At 41.6% G+C, this 21,134-nt stretch overlaps 1 protein-coding gene across 1 annotated transcript in view; it reads right to left on the bottom strand.

Annotated features, from left to right (window-relative positions):
• Positions 1-1,295: 1,295 nt before the first annotated feature.
• hhip (hedgehog interacting protein) overlaps positions 1,296-21,134 on the bottom strand; it is a 30,489-nt gene continuing 10,650 nt past the window's right edge. Inside the window, exons 5-13 of the mRNA XM_087807803.1 lie at positions 17,761-17,912; positions 15,816-15,989; positions 15,555-15,698; positions 15,358-15,476; positions 13,549-13,672; positions 12,174-12,319; positions 11,591-11,672; positions 3,830-3,978; positions 1,296-3,696 (exon numbers count right to left, since the gene is read on the bottom strand). Coding sequence (XP_087663929.1) covers positions 3,500-3,696; positions 3,830-3,978; positions 11,591-11,672; positions 12,174-12,319; positions 13,549-13,672; positions 15,358-15,476; positions 15,555-15,698; positions 15,816-15,989; positions 17,761-17,912 — 1,287 coding nt within the window. The 3' untranslated portion in view covers positions 1,296-3,499. The remainder of the gene's footprint in view (positions 3,697-3,829; positions 3,979-11,590; positions 11,673-12,173; positions 12,320-13,548; positions 13,673-15,357; positions 15,477-15,554; positions 15,699-15,815; positions 15,990-17,760; positions 17,913-21,134) is intronic.

Raw genomic sequence — 21,134 nt, 5'->3', positions numbered from 1 at the left:
ACCGGTGACATCACATCAAGAGTTAACTCAAGTTCAAAAAGGTCAAGCTTTCATATCTTCAACCAGTTCAACACGATAAGAGAGGACTCATTATTTCAGTATTATAAGCCAGTATTGTGTGGTTTCACTTCAGACATGGCTGCTTTTTGACCTTCCCAAACATTTTGTTTTTGGTCAGACAGACCTTTGTCCTGCGTTCAAGAATCTTCTCCTCATCGAGCTTCGCCGACACCGCCCACCTAGTCTGGATCCAGTTATCTCGGTATGACAAAAAAAACCTCTATTTTTGAAACGTGAATGATGGATTCACCATTGTAGTCGTTTCTCAAACAACGTGATCTTGTTTGAAGACCAGACACGGCAGAAGTGACGTAGGTTAGCACGAGCAACACTGAGCCGGGACATGTACGTTCTCTTGGCTGGTTTGTCCACTTGAATTAAAACCAACAACAAAATGGAACGAATGGTGTATTAGTGCCAAACAAGCTAAGCTAACAGCTGTTCTAATGGCTACAGTTTTAAATGATTGATTTACTCTCAGGTTAGCAACTTTGTGTTGGCGGGTTATTTAGTTTCCCTTCACTAGATCACAAAATAGTCAGTTTTCATGATTTATAAACTATTTTTGTTTTCTTTTAAAGGGAAACTAGTGTGAAACTCCAACTCTCCTCACTCCCATGTATCAAATATTTAAGTCTTTCTCCCCAACATGCAGTTAGTCCCTCATCATGACCATGTTTTGAACTTATTACTTTATAAAGTTCTTCCCCGTTTGAAATCTCAGCGAATGAGAGGTTACAAAAGCAGAGTGTATTTTTGATTGAATAATGGCTTCACTCCTCCTCCAACCAACTGTAATCACGCCCCGCTTTGTTTATATAACGAGTCACTTGGAGGTAGAGACTTCCGGGATTGATGACGCAAGGCGACGAACCTCAACGCTTGACCAATCACAGTAGAGTGGGCGTGGTTATGGTACACAAGTATTTTCAGTGGGCGGGGCTTAAGATAATTTTCTAATGTTAATATATCAATAAAAAGATAGTTTTGTACAAACAGACACATACTGATAATACAATAGAGTCCAACATCTATTTAATACACACGTAAATCGACACATTAGTTGAACTTTTCACTAGAAAACGTCTGTCATTTTATCCGATTGGTGTCAAGCCGACAGCAGCAATACCAGTTACCTGCCAGCAGGGCGGCACTTGAACGTCGACTCAGGTGTCCATCATGAGCTCCTCTCGTTCTCAAAAACATAACGCCGCCACATTAAATACGAGACAACCCAGACATGCTATAAATTTTAATAGACATATTGATATTTCTGAAGAGAAACAAAGTTATCCTTGGTTTTATTTACAATACCGGAATACAAAAAAAAAAAAAGTCACATACAGTACAATGACATAAAGAACTTAAATAATTATTTTATTTGTGTAACTACTTAAATAATGAAAATGGTTATTCTATTCACACACCATGCTGTCTCAGCAGCTACAATGCAAAGTTCACATTAAGTGCTAAAAAAATATTATATTTGTCCATTTTACAGCAAAAAAGTTCCATCTGGAGAGTTGATTTAATTCAGCAAAGTGGATAAAGAGCCAGAGATACACACAGACCTTCAATTAACCGTGACATCGTGTTGTGAGAAGCAGGAAATAAAAACTGAACAACCTTTTGAGTACAAAAAACAGTTCATGAGTCTCCGTGTTTATTTTGTCGGACCAAGCTTGCGTGTAGAACTGCCTCTTGAAAAACAACTCTCCCACATTGTTAAAAAAATAAAACTCCTCTATAAGCGAAAAAAAAAAAAATGCTATAGCAGTTGTTCCTTGTTTTTGCAAACGCTAAGTAAATACGTTCTATCACACTGTACATCACTGCACTATCTCTTCCCTTTAAACACGAGTTCAGTAAGTGTGTGCATGAGGTGTGAAGTCTGCGTGTCGTTTGTTCATAAAATATTAGGATAAAACACACAAAAAAAAAATCTACAAAAACAACTCTTTTGTTGGTGTTTGTACAGCTTAAAACATTTAGCGTTTCTCAGTTTTAGCCTCAAGTCAGTCATTGTAATGATTATTTGAAATCGATCGGAAACTGTCGTTGATGATTGGATGAGAATCAGCTCCTCTGAATCGAAGACCATGGTAGTGAAACGTCCCGTCAAGGTTGGAGGACAGTCTTTCTTACTGAAGAAAGAGCTGAGCCAATACACAAAGCTCTTTAATTTACCGGACCATTCATGTTCCTACTCATAGGGAAGGGACCCTAATAACTTTTCACTGCGCTCAGTCGTTCAGGAGAGACTCAAAGTAGAACCTCTGCTCCTCCAAATGGTAGTGATGAAGCTTCATGAAGCAGTGTCGTTATCTTCAGAGTCCACTAGATGGCGGCACCATTTTCCTTTTGTTTTGAACAACCGTTCCAACGAAACATCATTTTTAAACCGATGGCGCCACCTACTGACCTCTGAACAACGGGACACTGTGTCATGAGCTCATCACTAGTTACGGGAGGAGACCTCAGGACAGACCCGGGGCATGTTGGAAAGACTATCTTCTCCCATTAAAGCGTTCTGGGTCGAACAAAGTCTAGACCTCTTCGCTCCGGCTGCTTCAACCTGACCTTGGATTAACAGAAGATGGTCAATAGTCTGCTAGGAGAGTTGAACTTGATTAAAGATATTCAACTTTGAAGAGGTTTTTCCTTAGTTTTCCCAAAACGCCGTCAGTGATTCTGTATTGATTCACACAAACTAATCATATCATAAGAAGGATGATTGTATTCCAATGAAAACCTGATCAATTACCTTATTATTCTGACAGACTAATCCAGATTATTTAAGTATAAAGCGAGTTGTCGTCACTGTAAATGTATTAAAGCAGTTGTGATTTTTCTTTCTGAATAAAAAATTCTTCTCGAAAATCTCAGTTCGCACTCCATGAACAAAATCCTTCCCCGAAAAACCTTCAGAAGCATGAACCGAGCGGTGAGATGAGTGTGTGACGAAGTGTTTACAATCATAGCGTTTTTTTTCGGCACGACGCGCCCACACGCTCTGACGCCTGACAGGAAGCTGGTGTCGAAGCACAGGAAGCGCAGCAGGCGTCCCTGGGCTCCCGCCGTGCAAATTCATTGAAAGTCAAGTCCATGTGAAGACGTGTCACCTCGGAAAATTCATCCCTTTTTTTTTTTTTAATGGAGCCGCCCTCGTCCTCGTGTCGCTTCCGCTTCGACGGCGGAGATCTGCGAGTGAAACCTCCGTCAAGCTCTCAGTAACACGGCTTGGATGCCAGGCCTGGTGCTCCCGAGCCACTAGCTTATAGGCAAAAAACAGTTTTTTGGTGATGTGGTTGTGTGTTCTCAGGGCAGGTCGGAGGTAAATGTTAAGGAGACCTCATTGAAGTTTTGCTGGTGGTGGTAGGTAGATTTCTGTTCTTCGGGGGGTTGGTGGTGGTGGTCGGGGGGGTGAGGGGGGAGGCTTCTATGCCATATAGCCGGTCAGGTCCAGAAGGTAAGAGGTGACGCCGATGATGTGGTCCAGGAGGCCGTCCTTGTCCTGGTCGTTGGGCATTCCCTTCTCGCTCTTCTCGCACCGGGCCCCGGAGTAGCCGCTCTTGCACAGGCACTTGTCGGGCTCCATGCACACGCCTCCGTTGTGGCAGCCCGGCGTACACTTGGCTGGGTTCAAAAGACAGACAGGGAAAAGGGTTGTGATTCATAGCCAAAAATTGAAATTTCTAGTTCACGCGTTTATGTGTTGGAGGAGGAGGGGGGGGGGGGGTTGACGGTGATTCATCGAAAGGAAACTCACCGACTCGACAGAAGGGGCCCTCCCAGCCGGGGCTGCAGCAGCAGCTGCCGGTCGGGGTGCAGTGTCCGTTCTTGCAGTGTCGGGAACACGCCGTCATCAGCAGCTCCGGCGGCTCCACCGGCCGCTGGCACTCCTTCGGGGCGAGCGGTCTGAGGAGAGAGAGTTGAGAAATAGTTCGACGTTGAGAATTTGATCGGCTCTCTGGGTCATTACGACCAAACCGGGGTAACTTTTGTGTCATTTCATGATTAGAAAAAAATATCCATTTATTTTATTATCCAGGTTAGGAATACAGCGTGTCCCAGCTACTTAGGGCTAGCGGCGCCCTGAACAGGGTTTGTTACGCACTCAAACCTTCAACCTTATTGCTGAAGGTTTTTCGCCACTGGACGCCCCATCATTGATGTTTCAAAAACTTGAAAAAGCATCAACAGATATAGATTAAATAAAAGATGGTCGAATGAAAAAGTGTTTTTTATCAATTCAACACCATTTTTGTTTGTTTCTCTTGTTTAATAAAGACAGGTGTATGTTCTCCCCATGTTGCGTGGGTTTACTCCGGGCACTCCGGTTTCCTCCCAAAGTTCAAAAACATAAGGAGGTTGATTTGGAACTTGAGGGAATTGTCCATAGTTATGAGTGTGTGTGTGAAGGGTTGCATGTATTTGTGTTTCCTGTGACAGACTCAGGGTCCTGTCCAGGGTGTCCCCAACCTCTGGCCCTAAGAAGCTGGGATAGGCTCCAGCCCTAGCCCTGCGACCCCAAAAATAGAAAAAACGATCGAAAATGTATGTATGGATGATCTAAGAAAACATTTAGATTCGAGGCTAATATAAGAACCATCGTCCGAGTTAAGAACACAAAGATACATTTTTACAAACCCACTGAAAAACATTCTACTTGAGGAACAGAAGGTAAAACAAAAATATGTTTTTGTGTTTTTTTTTCATGTTTGGCACTTCCCCTGCTTTGATCCGAGGTCAATATTTACAATCGTTTTCGTTGCCTCAGTGGAAAATCGAGCTGTCTTCACACTGCCGCTTCCAACAACTCGATTCCATTGACAGATCTCTATAAATTGTTCATTCGATTCATCAATCCGGTGTTTTTCCGTGAAACTCTCTCCTCTTGAAACAATACACAGCTCGGGGAACAAGACTCCTGCTAATATAAACATTATTGGCTGAAGGCAAACACACACACACACATCCACACACACACACACACACATCTCCCTCCACAGCACATGTGTAGTGTCTGAACGCTGACATATTGCGACCATTCCGTAGTAACACAAACATCCACGCACGCACAACAGCACTCAAAAATGATTTCATATCACGCTCTAAGAATCTGGAAGTAATATGGGAAGTGTGTAATCAGGGTTGAGACTTACACACTTCTGTGCGACTGTCAGAAAAAGGACAAATGTTTGTGTAGTAAAACAAATTGTGCGGCATGTGCTGTGACCGTGGCCTTCTCCACTGTGGAAGCGACCAGAGGTCCAAGCAGTGAGAAAGGGTGACTAAAGTTAGAGAAGTGGTCGTCGGTGAAACACTTTTGAGCCAATGAAGCTTCATGAAGCCTCATTTTCCAGAGCCCAGTAGATGGCGCTCTTCGCTGTGTAATCTTTGGCTATTATATTTTCAGGGTAGTGGCGCCACCTTCTTATCTTGGAACGTGGAGACACTTCTTCGTGAAGCTTCGTCAACACTGGTTTTATACTGTCGTCAGGGGTGGGCAATAGTGAGGGGCTTATGAAGCTTCATGAAACAGTGTCATGTTGTGTAGAGGTCAGTAGGTGGCGCCATCAGTTTAGAAAATATGTTTCATTAGAACAGGGGTTCAAAACAAAAGAAAATAGTGCAGAAACGCCATCTAGTGCTCACTGAAAATATGACACTGGTTCATGAAGCTTCATCAGACCAGTACTAGTGGACGAAGAATTGATTTGTCACTTGTCACTGGAACTTGTTTTTTAATTTATTTATTTTTAATAGAACATTGCAGTGGAAATTAACTGAAGCCGAAAATTAAATTCCAGATTTTTACTATGTGTCATGTTATTTTTTTCCTTTTGTAAATGGATTTCGGTAAATCGGTATCGAAAGAAGTATCGTTCAGGCATCAGTGTGGAAGATCGTGAACATTTTTAAATGGTGACTCAGTCCTACTGGTGCTGCGATAGGTAGTGATGTGCTAGCGAAGCTTCATGAAGCAGTGTAATGTTGTTTAGAGGTCAGTAGGTGGCGCCATCAGTTACAAAATGATGTTTCATTAGAACAGTTGTTCAAAACAAAAGGTAAATAGTGCAGAAACGCCATCTAGTGCTCACTGAAAATATGACACTGCTTCATGAAGCTTCATGACCAGTACTAGTGGACGAAGAATTGATTTGTCACTTGTCACTGGAACTTGTTTTTTAATTTATTTCTTTTTAATAGAACATTGCAGTGGAAATTAACTGAAGCTGAAAATTAAATTCCAGATTTTTACTACGTGTCATGTTATTTTTTTCCTTTTGTAAATGGATTTCGGTAAATTGGTATCGAAAGAAGTATCGTTCAGGCATCAGTGTGGAAGATCGTGAACATTTTCAGATGGTGACTCAGTCCTACTGGTGCTGTGGTAGGTAGTGATGTGCTAGCGAAGCTTCATGAAGCAGTGTCATGTTGTTCAGATGTCAGTAGGTGGCGCCATCAGTTACAAAATGATGTTTCATTAGAACAGGGGTTCAAAACAAAGCTTCATCAGACCATCACTAGTGGTCATGTGGCCCCCTAGCTGCACTTTGCCAAGGTCCAATATCAAGGGGGCGGTGGTGGCCCAAACATGGGGGGGTAGGCAGAGAGGGGGGGGGGGTTGATTCCCATGCTCTTGACGGCACCCACCTCCGGAATACATGCAATGGCTGCTTTTGTTGTGGCAGGCATAGTTTAAAAAAAAAAACAGTGACGAAGCGAAGCGAAGAGAAAAGAGTAAATGTCCCTGGAGGATTCGGGGGGTTTGAAGCTAGCGCCGCTAATAGCGGGCCGGGGTCAGCGGTGCTACCAAACAGCCTGCACGACTGCCAGGGTGCCTGTGAAAACAGCACCTGCTAGCAGCGCCACTTCACAAAGGCAGCTGGGTCAACAGCCACTGTGGGAATTCATCAACTTTAGGAGGGGCGGGGAAAGGCTTGAGAAGGGGAAGAGGGATGACACCGCTCGCAGGAGAGGTGGCTATATCTGCGGAATTATCCAAAGGAGCGCCATTAAAGTGAGAGACGACTCCTCATAACGCTATTAGAAACCCCCATTGTCTCCCCATTAGGATGATTTAAAATCCTGATCCGATGGACGGCCGATCTTAGCTTGTTGGCCCCCCGAGGCTCCGTTTGATTGACACACAGTATATGTGAGAAAAAGACAGCGGAATAGTGTACATTGTAAATTCCAACAATGGCTTAATCAAACGCCCCAGTGTGGTCTCTCGTGCTCTTTTGTCATCCGACTCCATTGTTTGGGAGCTTCTTTTGTGACGTCGTTCCTTGTTTTAATTGTGCACCAAATTTACTGTGTATTGTAGGAGCCCGGGCTATTCAGCGGGGACTGGCAAGCAGCTTTGTGAAGGGGAGGACCACAGCGGCGTTGCAGGAAGATTTAGGAGGGATCGGAAAAATAAAGAAAAGGCTTTTTTTTTTTTTTTTTTCTCCTCGGCAGCGTGCTGGGGGCTAGTGTACCACACGCTCACACAGACTCACAGATGTGCATGTTCGCATGTATCCACCACCCACACAGTTTAGATCTGCGCCTCGCAAGCACCGAGAGGCAAACATACAGATAAATATATCCATAAACAAGCACCCACAACATCCTTCCCGGAGCACATCCAGTGATTTGCGACGCTGTTTATAAAGGGGGTTTGTCCCCGGGACCACCAGGGCTCCACTTTCACACCTTCCACTTGTCTGCAGGGGAAGTGGAAAGAATAAGTGCGTTTTTAAAAAGCACTTTTTTTTTTGAGAAAGTCTAAGAATAAGAGAAATCTATATGAATTGAAATTGTTTAAAAGCCTGCGATGTTGAAAAGATACAAGTGATCAAAATGTAAACTTCCTTTAATTTCTACTCACTCCTGTGGATTAAGGGTTGGGATTATTTTCAGAGTAATCTGTTCCTTTTTAGAGTTACAGGCAGAAATGTAAGTCAATTTTAATGAAGCGAGTGGATCTTGGTTGTCTTCGTCCAAAAAGACGCTTAAAAACAACTCTACCTCTGCGGTACTCGTTTGTAACATCCCTCTTTTCGTCACACCTCAACTCTGGAAAAAATTCTGTTCCTTTTTACCCTTGTTTGTAGCAAAAATACCTTTAAATATCGGGGTAACTCCCAGTGTAGGCAGATGAAGACGATGACAACTGAGCTCCAGTCGCTACATTAAAATGAACATGCATTTTTGCCTACAACTCAACAAAAGGAGCAGATTACTGTGAAAATAATCCCAAACCTTAGTCGACATAAGGGCGAGTAGAAAATGAGTGAAGTTTGAATTTTGCTTTTAACATGGGCTCGAAGAAACGGCTCGAACAAAGTGAAAAGTTCTCAAAGTATCAGTGCATCGACGTTCTTGCTTCTGGTCGTTGACTTTGACCCGAAGAGTGAGATTGAGAATTGAAAATCCGAAGCTGCCCTTAGCAATAAGTACGTTATATATTAACGTACATTAACGGAAGGAACCATCGATATTATCTGAACCCTGACCTCGGTTAAGAATATGGAATAAGAATAAACTTTATTTATCTGGATGAAGTTTTAAAGAAAACAAACCCCAATTGAAACAAGTTATGGAGTAAAGCAGACTAAAGCATTGTATAGATGCATCAAACATCCTCTCGCTTTGACTCGATTCAACATTTATACACAAAGTTGACGTGCAGATTTTTTTTATGATCTATCACTGAAAATATAATCTTCTGATGCATCAACATTTGTAGCCTTTTTTCTATACTATTCAAATACATTTAACATCCAAGACGGGTTGCTGCTGCTCCCATAGAAAACCATTTATCGATTAAACCTCGACGATTATGAAAGTCTGAGGAAACTGGAGTGCACTTTCAAGCTGGAATCCAACCTGCAACCTCCTTGCTCCGAGGTGAGGATCATTATCTGTATCGTCCAGCAAACTAGATTTTGATTGGCCGCTCCATGCTCACGGTCCACAGTATGTGCGCTGCACACAGCATTTTTGTCGCACTACTAAACCACAAACAAGCCTCTTCTTGCTCGCTCTCATTTGTTTTACTTGCGAACGCACACATTAGTCATGTTTCAATCCATGGTGGCCTATTTATTATTGAGGGGGTACTTCAACTGACAAACAAATACCTAGCAATGAAGTCATCCGGCCTGGACATGTTTACACAAACACCGCTGAGGGATTTTATCGCTGATGTTGCCATGTAAGCCTTTACCGCTCCTGCTAAGAGTTCCACAATTCTCCTCTCTGTTCCCAAACACTGGCTCGATCAAAACAAACCACCACAGGCTCCATCGCACCACATATTTGGAAAGATTTAGTGTCCAATTGAAGAAAGAAGAGACGTGAGGGACCACCGGACTCGATAACATGTTGAGGTCAGACGCGTTAGCTACCCTATATACACATGTGCTGTCACCCGCCGTACCCCTGAAACTGGATCCTAATAACAAAGCCAGAACGTATTAAGGGTCCGGTCTTAAACGGCACAGGTCTGTGCAGACTAAACAAGCGACCGGTCGACGGTGGAAAACGGTGAGAAAACTCTGAACGGACATTCCACCAAACGTAAATATGAAGTCTTAAAATGATGTGATGTAATTCATGGCGTTGTGCCTGAGAGCCGCCTCGGAATAATCTCAAAGTTCTTTAGTCGATGACTAAGAATTCACTTTACTTTATCTTAACTGATTAAGTCATCGAGCTGTTAACTTAATCATGAGCCAGGTTTACATTAGAAAATGAAATGGAATATTCTTAATTCGTCTGAACTCTTGCTAGCCTTAACCACGCCCACTCTGCTGTGATTGGTCAAGAATCAAGGTTTGTCACCGCGCATCATCAAACCCATAAGTCTCCACCTCCGCCGGACTCGTTGTATAAACAAAGCGGGGCGTAAATACAGATGGCTGGAGGAGGAGTGACGACCATTATTACGTAATAATGGACTCCGCTCTCGTAACCTCTTGTTCGCCGAGATTTCAGACGGGTGAGAACTTTACAAAGTAATACGTTCAAAACATGGTCATGATGAGAGACTTACTGCATATTGGAAAGGTAGACTTAAATATTTGAAACATGTGAGTTAGTCAGGAGAGATGGGTTTTCAAATATGACAACAAAAATAACACCTAAATTACTTATTGTAACTTAAAGTTTATCGTTTAAAAAAATCTTCTACTGGAAACATTGAATGGTAAAGTTTTTAAAAGGTTTTTAACCCTAATTTTTGTGATTTTTCTTTTCACTCTCTACAAGAAATTCAGGTATTTATAAGAGGTCATGTAGCTCAGAAAAAAGGGTCACATCGAGTTTGGTTTAAAAGCTGGTAAGACTAGCGTGGAAATGTCGTTTCTTCAGGGAAAATATACGAGACAAGAATGCTTATACCAACGCCGTCATGTGGGATGTGCTGCGTGCATAACGTCTCTTCAAGTGTCAAACGTATTTCACATGTACTTGACTTTCCACAAACTGTTTATAGATTCATCATCAACCGAGTGATTTATCATAGACTCGTGCATATGGTATGAATTACGGCACAAGGACACACACACACACACACATGTTGGAATTATGATGTTGCAAGCACAGACCCCTGGCAAATCCAGGTTGTTTAACATCAACTAATTCAACAGTCTTCAGGGTGGGAGAGGTTGGAGAAGATTCGGGATATATTTGGGACTATTTTTCCATGAGCACAGCTACAAATGTGGCAGCTCTGGGTGCATTTGACAGCAGGTGCTTTTCGTACAGGTGATCGTCAGACGTGCAGTCACATGTTCCAGATTCAGCCAGGAGGCAACAGCGAATGATTGATGAGACTTTTTTCATCCACTTCAGTAGGACATGCTGGCATTTTGACGTGCCATGTTTACGACTTCTATTTGGCTAAAGCCCGTTCTCAAGTGACACGATGACTGACGGGCGATTAAAAAAGCAGTTGGATCAGTTTTATTTTTAGAAAATCTTACATTTATTCTCTATTTTTGTTACTATTTTTATATGCTCTACTATGAAAATCAAAGTAAATCATGTTTTACATACAAGTAAATTAGAATGTAGACATGTAAAGGTATAAATAACAAGACATTTAATTTTTTATACTTCCGAATATCATTTTAAAAAGTGAAGAAGTAAGACCAACTTTAGTTTTAAAACATTTTTAGTATTTTTCAAACCACGAAAACGTGTTTTCTACTACTCATACCAACATATGATATGGGATGAACAAATATCTTAAATATATATAAATGTATATATATCTATCTTAAATGCAGCAATGAGTTCTTCATTAATGAAGGAATATTATTAGATTTCACACTTAATGACTTTTTAGTTCTTTTTTTAACCTAAAATAAAGACTTTTAAATTAAATAAAGAGTCAAACTGATAATGATGGAAGGGAATTTCGGCCCTTAAGTGACGTTGACGCCCCTGATTTACAGGTCTAACTGGTTCTATATATCGTGATGAATGGATGTTTCTGGTTAAATTAAAAAAAAAAGGTAACTATTTTTACCTTTTGGGGTCCACCAGTTTGTAGAGCTTTCCATTGTGTAGCTGTGACATACTTTTACTGCTCGCCAGAATGTAGACTTCACCTGGAAAAAACAGAACATCCTCCGTTAAAAAAACCCAAACAATCAATCGCAACATTTTTTTTGTAGCACTGGTATGACTACGATCTATCTATCTAGTTATCTATCCATCTATCCATCCATCTATCCATCCATCTAAATAGCAGCTGGAAAAGAATAAACAAGTCCAAGATCCCGCAGAGAAACTTGACTCAAACATCTTGTTAAGTTTATTTTAGATTATCTCAGTTTACTCGGACTTATCTTAACATTCGGTCGCGTAAATAAAAACATATCGCGCCCCTCATGCAAAACATCGCCTGGTAGGTGGGCCTGAGCGCATGGGTGGTATTCTGGGGGTGTCGCTTCTTATTTTATGGTCCGATAATTGACGAGAAAGTACACATTTAATATCCTGTTGCGACCGAGCCTGCGAATTAGAAGCCAGTCTAATTAGTCGGCATGTGTTTTTTTTTTTAGTGGTTGTGGTGCTAAAAATGGTCCGTCTGATAAAAAAACACTCACCCAGCTCATCTTCTCCGAACCCTAAAATGTGTCCCATTAACATGGAGCCACAGGACGCAGAGGATCCCAGGCACAAGGCTTTCTCCTGCCACTCCTCGCCGGCCACTGCCGTCGACGACAAGGACTTCTGAAGGATTCGCAGGTTTCTAAGGTGGAAATAAAAGCATGTTTTTAACGATATCGTCCACGTTATTATACACCACAGGATCCAACATTTTAAATGACCATGTAGCCTCGACAGGTTGATTCTATCCACACAAAAAAAAGACTCTAGTCAAGAGTTACGATTAGTTCCTTCACTCATTTTATTTTTCTTCACCTTTTTCTAATCACTGTAATGTTACTTAAGGGTTGGGATTATTTTCAGATTATTTTTAATTTTTTTTATAGTTATAGACAAAAGTGTTTGTTCATTTTAATGTAGTGAATGGAGCTTAGTTGTGTCGTCTTTATCTTCGTTCTGCTAGGTATTTGGATGTTTTTAAGTGTCTTTTTGGACGAAGACAAACATCGGTCTCTACATTAAAATGAACAAACATTTTAGCCTGTAACTCTAAAAAAGGAACACATTACTCTTATTACTCTAAAAATAAATAAAGAAATGTGGGTGAACTATCACAACAGCAGCTAAATCAAGATGATCCATTCATGTCATTTTCAAGTTCTTGATGTGTTATAAAGAATTCCCCAATGTTCAATAACCGCAAGATATAAAAAATTTAACTGGAAATGAGGAACAGCGACACATACTCATCATTTTCAGCCATAAAATAATACTTTTTTTTTCATAAAGGGACGATGTTTGAGTGAGAGGAGCATAAATTAGAGTTTTTATTATATTTATTTCTCCTACATTTCCACATATGGTGTCATTTACGACCGTCCTTGTCAAAACAAACATCAGGCCGAAGCCTCTATTTAACAGAACAACAAGCCTCTGAATTGTAATGAGGCCCAGAATTAGAAAACCACATGTAGTAGATGCTTTCAGTACAAATGGATCGTTTACTTCTTCCCCGTTATTTCCCTCCTTTGCTCACGGTCATAAGGCTACCACAAAGGAGAAGTGTGAACAACATTAGGCAAGATGTTGTTTTGTTTAACCCCCCCCCACCCCACCCTCATCCCGCCTGAGACATTTACAACACTGTGTTTACACTGGCAGCAGCTGATCGTAGCCATGTTTAAGAGAGGGAACATCCCAACAAGGCAGACAATGTATCTGACGCCTCGTAAATCACCGGAGCTTGAATGACAAACTGGTGAAGTCACTAGAATGTGGGATAGAAGGTCTCAGCTTGCGGAATTATGTAGGGAGTCGAACCTGACATGCTCTCTTTTTTTTTTTAGAAAGACACATACTGGCTCCACTCACCCGTTTTTATCCCCGAACACATAACTTCCATACAGTCGTCTGGACTGGCAGCCCCGGTAGATGAAGCCCCCCACAGGTGGCGCTCCTCCACTCGACTGCAGGTCATAGACAGAAGCTTCATTCTCTAGAAACAACGAAACACATCTTCATTAGTCCACTTGTTGTCGTAGAAAACATCAATATCAACGACATCATCTTTGAAACCCGAGGATTTATACAGTACTTTTCAATCCAGAGTTCCCTTGACTATCTTTTTGCACTTTTTTTAAAATTTTTACCTGCTGTTCAAATGCAATTGCTGTTAAAATGTAAAGTCATATTATAAAAATATTATCATTATATCATTATAATGCAAATTTGCAAAACATCAAGACTGCGGAAATTCCATACATTAACCCTTGTGTTATCTAAGGGTCAAGGTGACTCGAAGGCCTGAAAGACAAATGTGTTTGAGGTATCCCTTGTGTTATCTCTGGGTCAAGGTAAGTAAGTAATTAAGGAATTTGTATTTATATAGCGCTGTTCCAGACCAGGGTCACAAAGCGATTAAACAATCAAGACAATATTCAATAAGGTGACCCAAAGACCCAAAAACCAATGTGTTTGAGGTATCCCTTGTGTTATCTCTGGGTCAAGGTGACCCGAAGACCCGAAAAACAAATGTTTTTGAGGTATGGCTTGTGTTATCTCTGGTTCAAGATGACCCGAAGAACAAATGTTTTTGAGGTATGCCTTGTGTTATCTCTGGTTCAAGATGACCCGAAGAACACATGTTTTTGAGGTATGCCTTGTGTTATCTCTGGTTCAAGATGACCCGAAGAACAAATGTTTTTGAGGTATGCCTTGTGTTATCTCTGGTTCAAGATGACCCGAAGAACAAATGTTTTTGAGGTATGCCTTGTTTTATCTCTGGTTCAAGATGACCCGAAGAACACATGTTTTTGAGGTATGCCTTGTGTTATCTATGGTTCAAGATGACCCAAAGAACAAAGGTTTTTGAGGTATGCCTTGTGTTATCTCTGGTTCAAGATGGACCCGAAGAACAAATGTTATTGAGGTATGCCTTGTGTTATCTATGGTTCAAGATGACCCAAAGACTAGAAAAAAACGTGTTTTATGAATCCCTTGTGTTTTCTCTGGGTCAAGGCGACCCTATAGACCCTGAAAAACAGATGTGTTTGAGGTATCCCTTGTGTTATTTCTGGGTCAATGTGACCCGAAGTCCTGAAAAACAAATGTGTTTGTTTCCTCTAGGTGAAGGTGAAAAAACTGGGGTCTTCGGGTCACCTTCACTTAGAGATAACACAAGGGTTAAAGTAAATACTTTAGTTCAGGAACTGTGTTAAGTCCTACCACAACAGCTAAAAACACTTTTTTGGAAAATTGGATGAAAATAAATAATTAAAACCCAGAACTGAAAGCTTCTTTTGGAAAATATGTTCTGATCTTCTAACTTCATGTCGTTTCTTGTCTCGTTATAAAGTTAAAAAAATCCACTTTAAAAAAATCAATTTGAACAAAATGGTTAAACAAAAATGAAAACTATCTTCGTAGTAAGTCTTAACCACATCCTGGATGGAGACCAAGTACCAGTGCCTGAAGCGGATGTGGGCAGACACTCTGCAAGCGGAGCAGAGGACAGTGTTGTGTGGGAGAATTTAGGCTGGACTCCACACACAAACAAACACAAGATACAGCCTTTTTTCTGTGGCAAAATCATTGCAAAAATCCAATATATAATGATAACGATATCTCTTCTTCAAGCTGGTCAAAAAATAATTTAGCAACATGTTTTCTAACGTGACCTACCATAATCTTTTCCTTTTGTAATTTCCAATATCCTCCCTGCTGTCGAGTTTTTCCCGATGGAATCCGTACAGATCATCAGGAGACTTCCATTGTCCGCCTGAAGCCGATCCACTGCACACCTGCGGAGTAAAAGTCAAACCTGTATCGTCACACGGTGATGCGCCGGTTACGTCTAGATAGCGAAGCCGCACACCAACCTGCCTGGGTCGTGTATTCCGTGGGCGAAGATTTCCGGAGGCTGGTTGGTGCTGTTGAAGTAGGGATTGTTCCGGGGTATGATGTAGGGCGAGGCGCAGTTCTCTGGGTCCACGTCGACCCTCAGGACGGACCCTGTGAAATCACTGCATTCAAACACACAAACAAAAATACAATTCACCACAGCAAGGGGCTCATGTTGGAGTACAAAACAACCACCAATACTTATAAACCTGGAGCATCAGACGGAAGGAGGGTCTTACCTAAGTCCATCCATCTCCTCCATGTCATCCAAGGTGATCATTCCATCTCCCAGAATGATGTGCAGCAAACCATCTGGGCTGAACAGTAGTTGACCTCCGAGGTGTTTCCTGTGCAGCTCTGCCACTTCCATCAGAACTCGGATCGTTCTGGTATCCACCTGGTTTGGATTTTTCCTAAAGGAACATGAAACTTGAGCTTTTCCTTTTTTTTTTTTAATGGAAAGATTGATCATATCTTCTCTATAAAGCATTTTAACATACTTCCTAAAAACAATCCATTTGACTTCAGAGACACAAAGTCTGAAGCCTAGACACTGGGCGGAACCACGGCTTCCAAAAAGCCGATAAACGGATACGTTTTTCAGGTTCAGCAGGGGAATGTTTTGTCATGTGCTGTTGTAGTTCATTTTTTTTAGAGCCTACAGAATCTTAGATTCACAATCGGCGAAAGCAGTTATTATTACAATACAATTACTTTCATAAAGGAGAAAAGTGGTTATCATAGCTCATGAAAGTTTGTGTAATGACACAAAAAAAGCTGTTTATTGCACCTCTTTCTTAACTTGATTCATCCCTCCATCTATCTTCTACCACAGGAGGACCTTCACACCGAGTCTGGTTCTCTTTAGGTTTCTGCTTGTTAAACGGTATCCTTCCCCCTGCAATATCCTTCTTTGTGATTAGCTGGAAACTGTCTTTGCTCTTATATGGTGTCATGATTTGACACGTTAATGAAATTGTTTTGAAATCGTCAAAACCCAAGGCACAGGGTCCAAATCTGGCCCGCCTTAACCTTTAATGTGGCCCGATATATGAAACCTTTGAGTTGAGACAGATTTATTTGAATATATCGATCTATGAGGATGCCAAGGTAAGATAACATTATTGATGCTAGCTAGTATAAGGCACCTATATAAAAAAAATGGGAATTTAATAGTAGTAGTAATAGATATTTTTTGCTTTCGTAGGTGTATTTTAGTGGCTGCAACAGTTCAGTAGACGTCACATTTTGTTCGACCCCTCACTTAGACTGCCTTGAAACTATCTTTGCTCTTATATGGTGTTATTCAAATCTGGCCCGCCTTAACCCTTAATGTGGCCCGATATATATGAAACCTATGAGTCAAGAAAGATTAATGTGAATATATAGATCGATGAGGATGCCAAGGTAAGATAAGCTAAGGGACACATTATTGATGTCAGCTAGTATAAGACACCTATAAGAAAAAGGGGAATTTTATAGTTGATGTTTTAGCTTTCGTAGGTGTATTTTAGTGGCTACATTTTGTTCGACCCCTCACTTAGACTGCCTTGAACTGTCTTTGCTCTTATATGGTGTTATTCAAATCTGGCCCGCCTTAACCCTTAATGAGGATGAGGATGCCAAGGTAAGATAAGCTAAGGGACACATTATTGATGTCAGCTAGTATAAGACACCTATAAGAAAAAGGGGAATTTTATAGTTGATGTTTTAGCTTTCGTAGGTGTATTTTAGTGGCTACATTTTGTTCGACCCCTCACTTAGACTGCCTTGAACTGTCTTTGCTCTTATATGGTGTTATTCAAATCTGGCCCGCCTTAACCCTTAATGAGGATGAGGATGCCAAGGTAAGATAAGCTAAGGGACACATTATTGATGTCAGCTAGTATAAGACACCTATAAGAAAAAGGGGAATTTTATAGTTGATGTTTTAGCTTTCGTAGGTGTATTTTAGTGGCTACATTTTGTTCGGCCCCTCACTTAGACTGCGTTTTAGATTTTTGGCCCTTTGTGTGATACAGTTTGACACACCTGCTGTAGATGATCATTCAGTTTCGTGCACCTCAAAAGGTTTACACCCAACATCTTCCATCCGATTTAAAAAAGACGCCAAAGACGTTAGCCTTCCCCGCACACGTAAGCACTAGCCTAGGAAGAAGACATGTTACGCACTTCTCTCATTACCTTGACACGGTGTACTCCACCACGCGGAGAATGTGGTCGTGCGGTCCGATGGCCCAGCGTTCCTGGTTGGTGGTGTAGGAGACGTAGAGTTTGCCATTCTTCTTGTAATTGGGATGGAATGCCAGACTAAGCAGACCCCTTTCATCTCCGCCCTGCAGTCAGAGGAGAAACACAAAAGATCCAGGAGTTAATTATGTCCCTTTTCTCGGCTTCTGCTCCGCCGCATGGGGCCTGAGATTGTTCCCCACCACACCTCCCTCAGTCATCTTCATCACAATCGAGATCACTTCACACACCTTCAATACGCCCGTCTCACCCGCCCCCCCTTTTAATACCGCAGCCGCTCTAATCCTTTCCTTTTACTCGTCTGCCGCATTCCTTTTCTCACCCCGGCCGCTCACTCCTTCCTAACACCTTCCCTAACCTGGTCACATCTACCATTACCAACCGTCATAAGAGCGTTTAACTCTGGGAAGAGTTGCAGCTCCTCAAAGACCCCCCATTAAACTTCTCCCCGGCCTGGTTATATGCACTTGTCCTCGGGGTCGGGGGGGCCCCCACGACGCCGCGGCCCTCAGGGTGGCCTCTATTGTGCGGTGATTTGTGTGTGTAATCTTTGGGGGATATCAGTGAATGCTGCGCTGAGTGGCTGAAAGAATTTATTAGCTCGCTCACAGTTCATAGAGAGCGCAGAAGTGCAAAGTGCTTTGCTTTGTGCTCCAAAAGTCGCCCCCGATTCTCACTGCTTTACACAAAGTCACAGATAAATTTAGGGGGCGAGGAGAAAAGAAAATTATAAATAAGATCCGAGCTGCCAGTTCCCAATGTCCTGGCAACATGTTTGGGAGAACATCTAAACATCTTGACGGTGTAATACGTAAATCTTTGTCACATCCCCGAGGCAGCTTCATCAATTGCCGCCGCTCTGGTGGTCCCGTCTCAATGCTGCGCAGTAACGTCGCAGCTTCCTCTCCGCGGGAAAACAAGAAGACTCTTCTTCTTTTGCTATTTTGTCACTCGTCCTGCTGCTTCGACTGAAGCTAGAAAACGAGACTGTGTGGTTTCCAAGAGCCGTTTTTAAGACATTGATCTTACGAAGAGAAGGTATTGAATTTAAATGATGCACATTTTAATCGAAATGTGACCGTATCAAAGAGACCGCAAAATATACTTTTCTACCACTACTATATAAAATAGAACTTTCCTATACATTAATAAGACCATGGCGGCCCACCATATATTTTATCTTTCCATGGTTCACCCCAAATTAAATACTTTCCTAATGGCACTGTCATCATGCGAGTGAAAATAAAACCAGACAAAATATATGCTAAAATAATTGAAGTTAACTAAAACTAGACGAGTCATTGTTCAATTTCGTTAAAATCCCTTTTTTCGGATTGAAACAGGCGAATGCAGTGCATTCAGTAAAATTAAAGATGCATTGCATAGGATGGAGAAGTTGAACTGACAGAGAAATACCTTTTTTCCTTAATTAAATCAACGTATACAAAATAATTAAGAAAAAATGAACGGGAGTTTCTTTCTTCTAGTAAAGGTAAAACAGTATTCTTAAGTCTATAAAGTAACAATATATAAATAATGAAGATCTGGATTTAGAATGTTTTTTTTTGCTGATAAGTTGGGTTAAAATAAAATAAAAATTATAACCAAAACCATTATTAACACAATACTGTGTGTATTTGGTATGACTTGGAATTTCCAAAAGTCCAGAGAGATTCTCAGAACACCCTTTTGCAAGTACGATCTACACATCATATACACTGTAGATTCCCCAGATTCCTTAAACAAACCCCCACAGGAAGAGGCGTTATTGACCACATATTCAAAAAGGGATCTAGATATGGAGACCACCAAGAAAGGCTAAATGGGTAGAGGTATCACTTTCCTTTCTAATGAGTATCGCATCTTCAACCAAGTCATAAGAAACAAATATATCATTAGGAGTCTTTCATTGCACAGCTAATCTTGAGGAGATACAGTACGTTGATTAAAAGAGAAGTCCCGGCCAGCTGGCTCGTGAACATAGCTCGAGTTAAAACTTCTGCCAATGATGCTTTGAGTGGGATAATGTTGACTCAGTGCTTAAAGTAGCCCACTGTATAAACAAAGTCATTTACCATAGAATGAATGCGGGTTTTACTAAATGGAAGGAGAAACTTTTATCTTTATGTTAAATGATCATATTGAATAAGTTCCAAAACATTTTTATCTTTTTCTTTGAAAAAAATCTATTTAAAAAGCCTTACAAATCCACGTATTCAAGACCCAACATTTATAATCATGGACTGTCCTGGACTAGTTAGTGACCATTTCGGTTGTTATACCTCGTGAGGTGAAGAGTTTTGGTCCTGTACAAACTGTTTTAATGTCAGTTCTGATTTCAAGGACTTTTACCCCCGATAAAAGGGTCTTGGAAAATCACCCAGAGAGATACCAATCTGGAGCAAACAGACCAGTTATAATGTATGTAAATTCAAGGTACTGCTTGCCAAATACTGTGGCGGCGAACCATAGCACCAAACTGTACTGAAACTTCATCCCTCAGAACTGAAATTAAACCCATGTTTTCCTCCTTCATCTACACTTTCTGTATCGTTTTATTTTTAGCAGTGATCGATCCATTATTTCCTATCAATGCCACGTGTTTGTGGGCACCAGAAAGTAGCATACGACACCCTTTTTATAGTTTTAAATTAATACCATTGACGTCAAATTCTATTACAAGTTCAGAAGTTCCAGTTGGGAGAATCCTTTTTTTCCAGCACTTTTCACAATGTGTGTGTGTGTGTGCGAGAGGGTGTTTGTTGGTGTGCACGGAAGAGATTGAATTTCAAGAGGAGAACACCCAGCGAGCAGCCAGGAGGCCACACCACCTCATCCCATCATTGTTTCTGCATAGTCCGGCTTAATTGGCAGCGAGGGGGAATCCACCGAGGGAGGGGGTCAGAGATGCAAAAAGGAAACACAGAACATTACAATCAAAGCATGTGCAGGGGGGGGGGCTGACGATAAATGTGTTATCTACCACGTCTCCGGGGACCCCGGGTTCCTCGTTTTGTATAAAGACAACTCCATCCTGTTGACGGTGCCAGTAAACACCTTCGCCCCCCCCCAGGATCCCCCCCCCCCTCGCTCTGTCGTGCTCCTCCAGCTAGCGTCGTACGATAGGACAACTGGGGATTGTTGCATGTCTAATTGTCGAAGCGATGGCTTTATCTGCGATGGAAACGGCGATGAGAAGGCAGGAGACGGCCGGTAGCGTCCCGCAGGGTGCACTTGCAAAATTCAAAAGATAAACTTCCTGTCTGGGAGTGTGTGCTCCCCCCCGAAAAAAAAAGATATGGAAACCG

Source organism: Callionymus lyra, chromosome 1, assembly GCF_982586985.1.
Source record: "Callionymus lyra chromosome 1, fCalLyr1.hap1.1, whole genome shotgun sequence".
Taxonomy (NCBI): domain Eukaryota; kingdom Metazoa; phylum Chordata; class Actinopteri; order Syngnathiformes; family Callionymidae; genus Callionymus; species Callionymus lyra.
The sequence above is the reverse complement of the archived record's forward strand: the minus strand, read 5'-3'. Positions and strand labels throughout refer to the sequence as shown.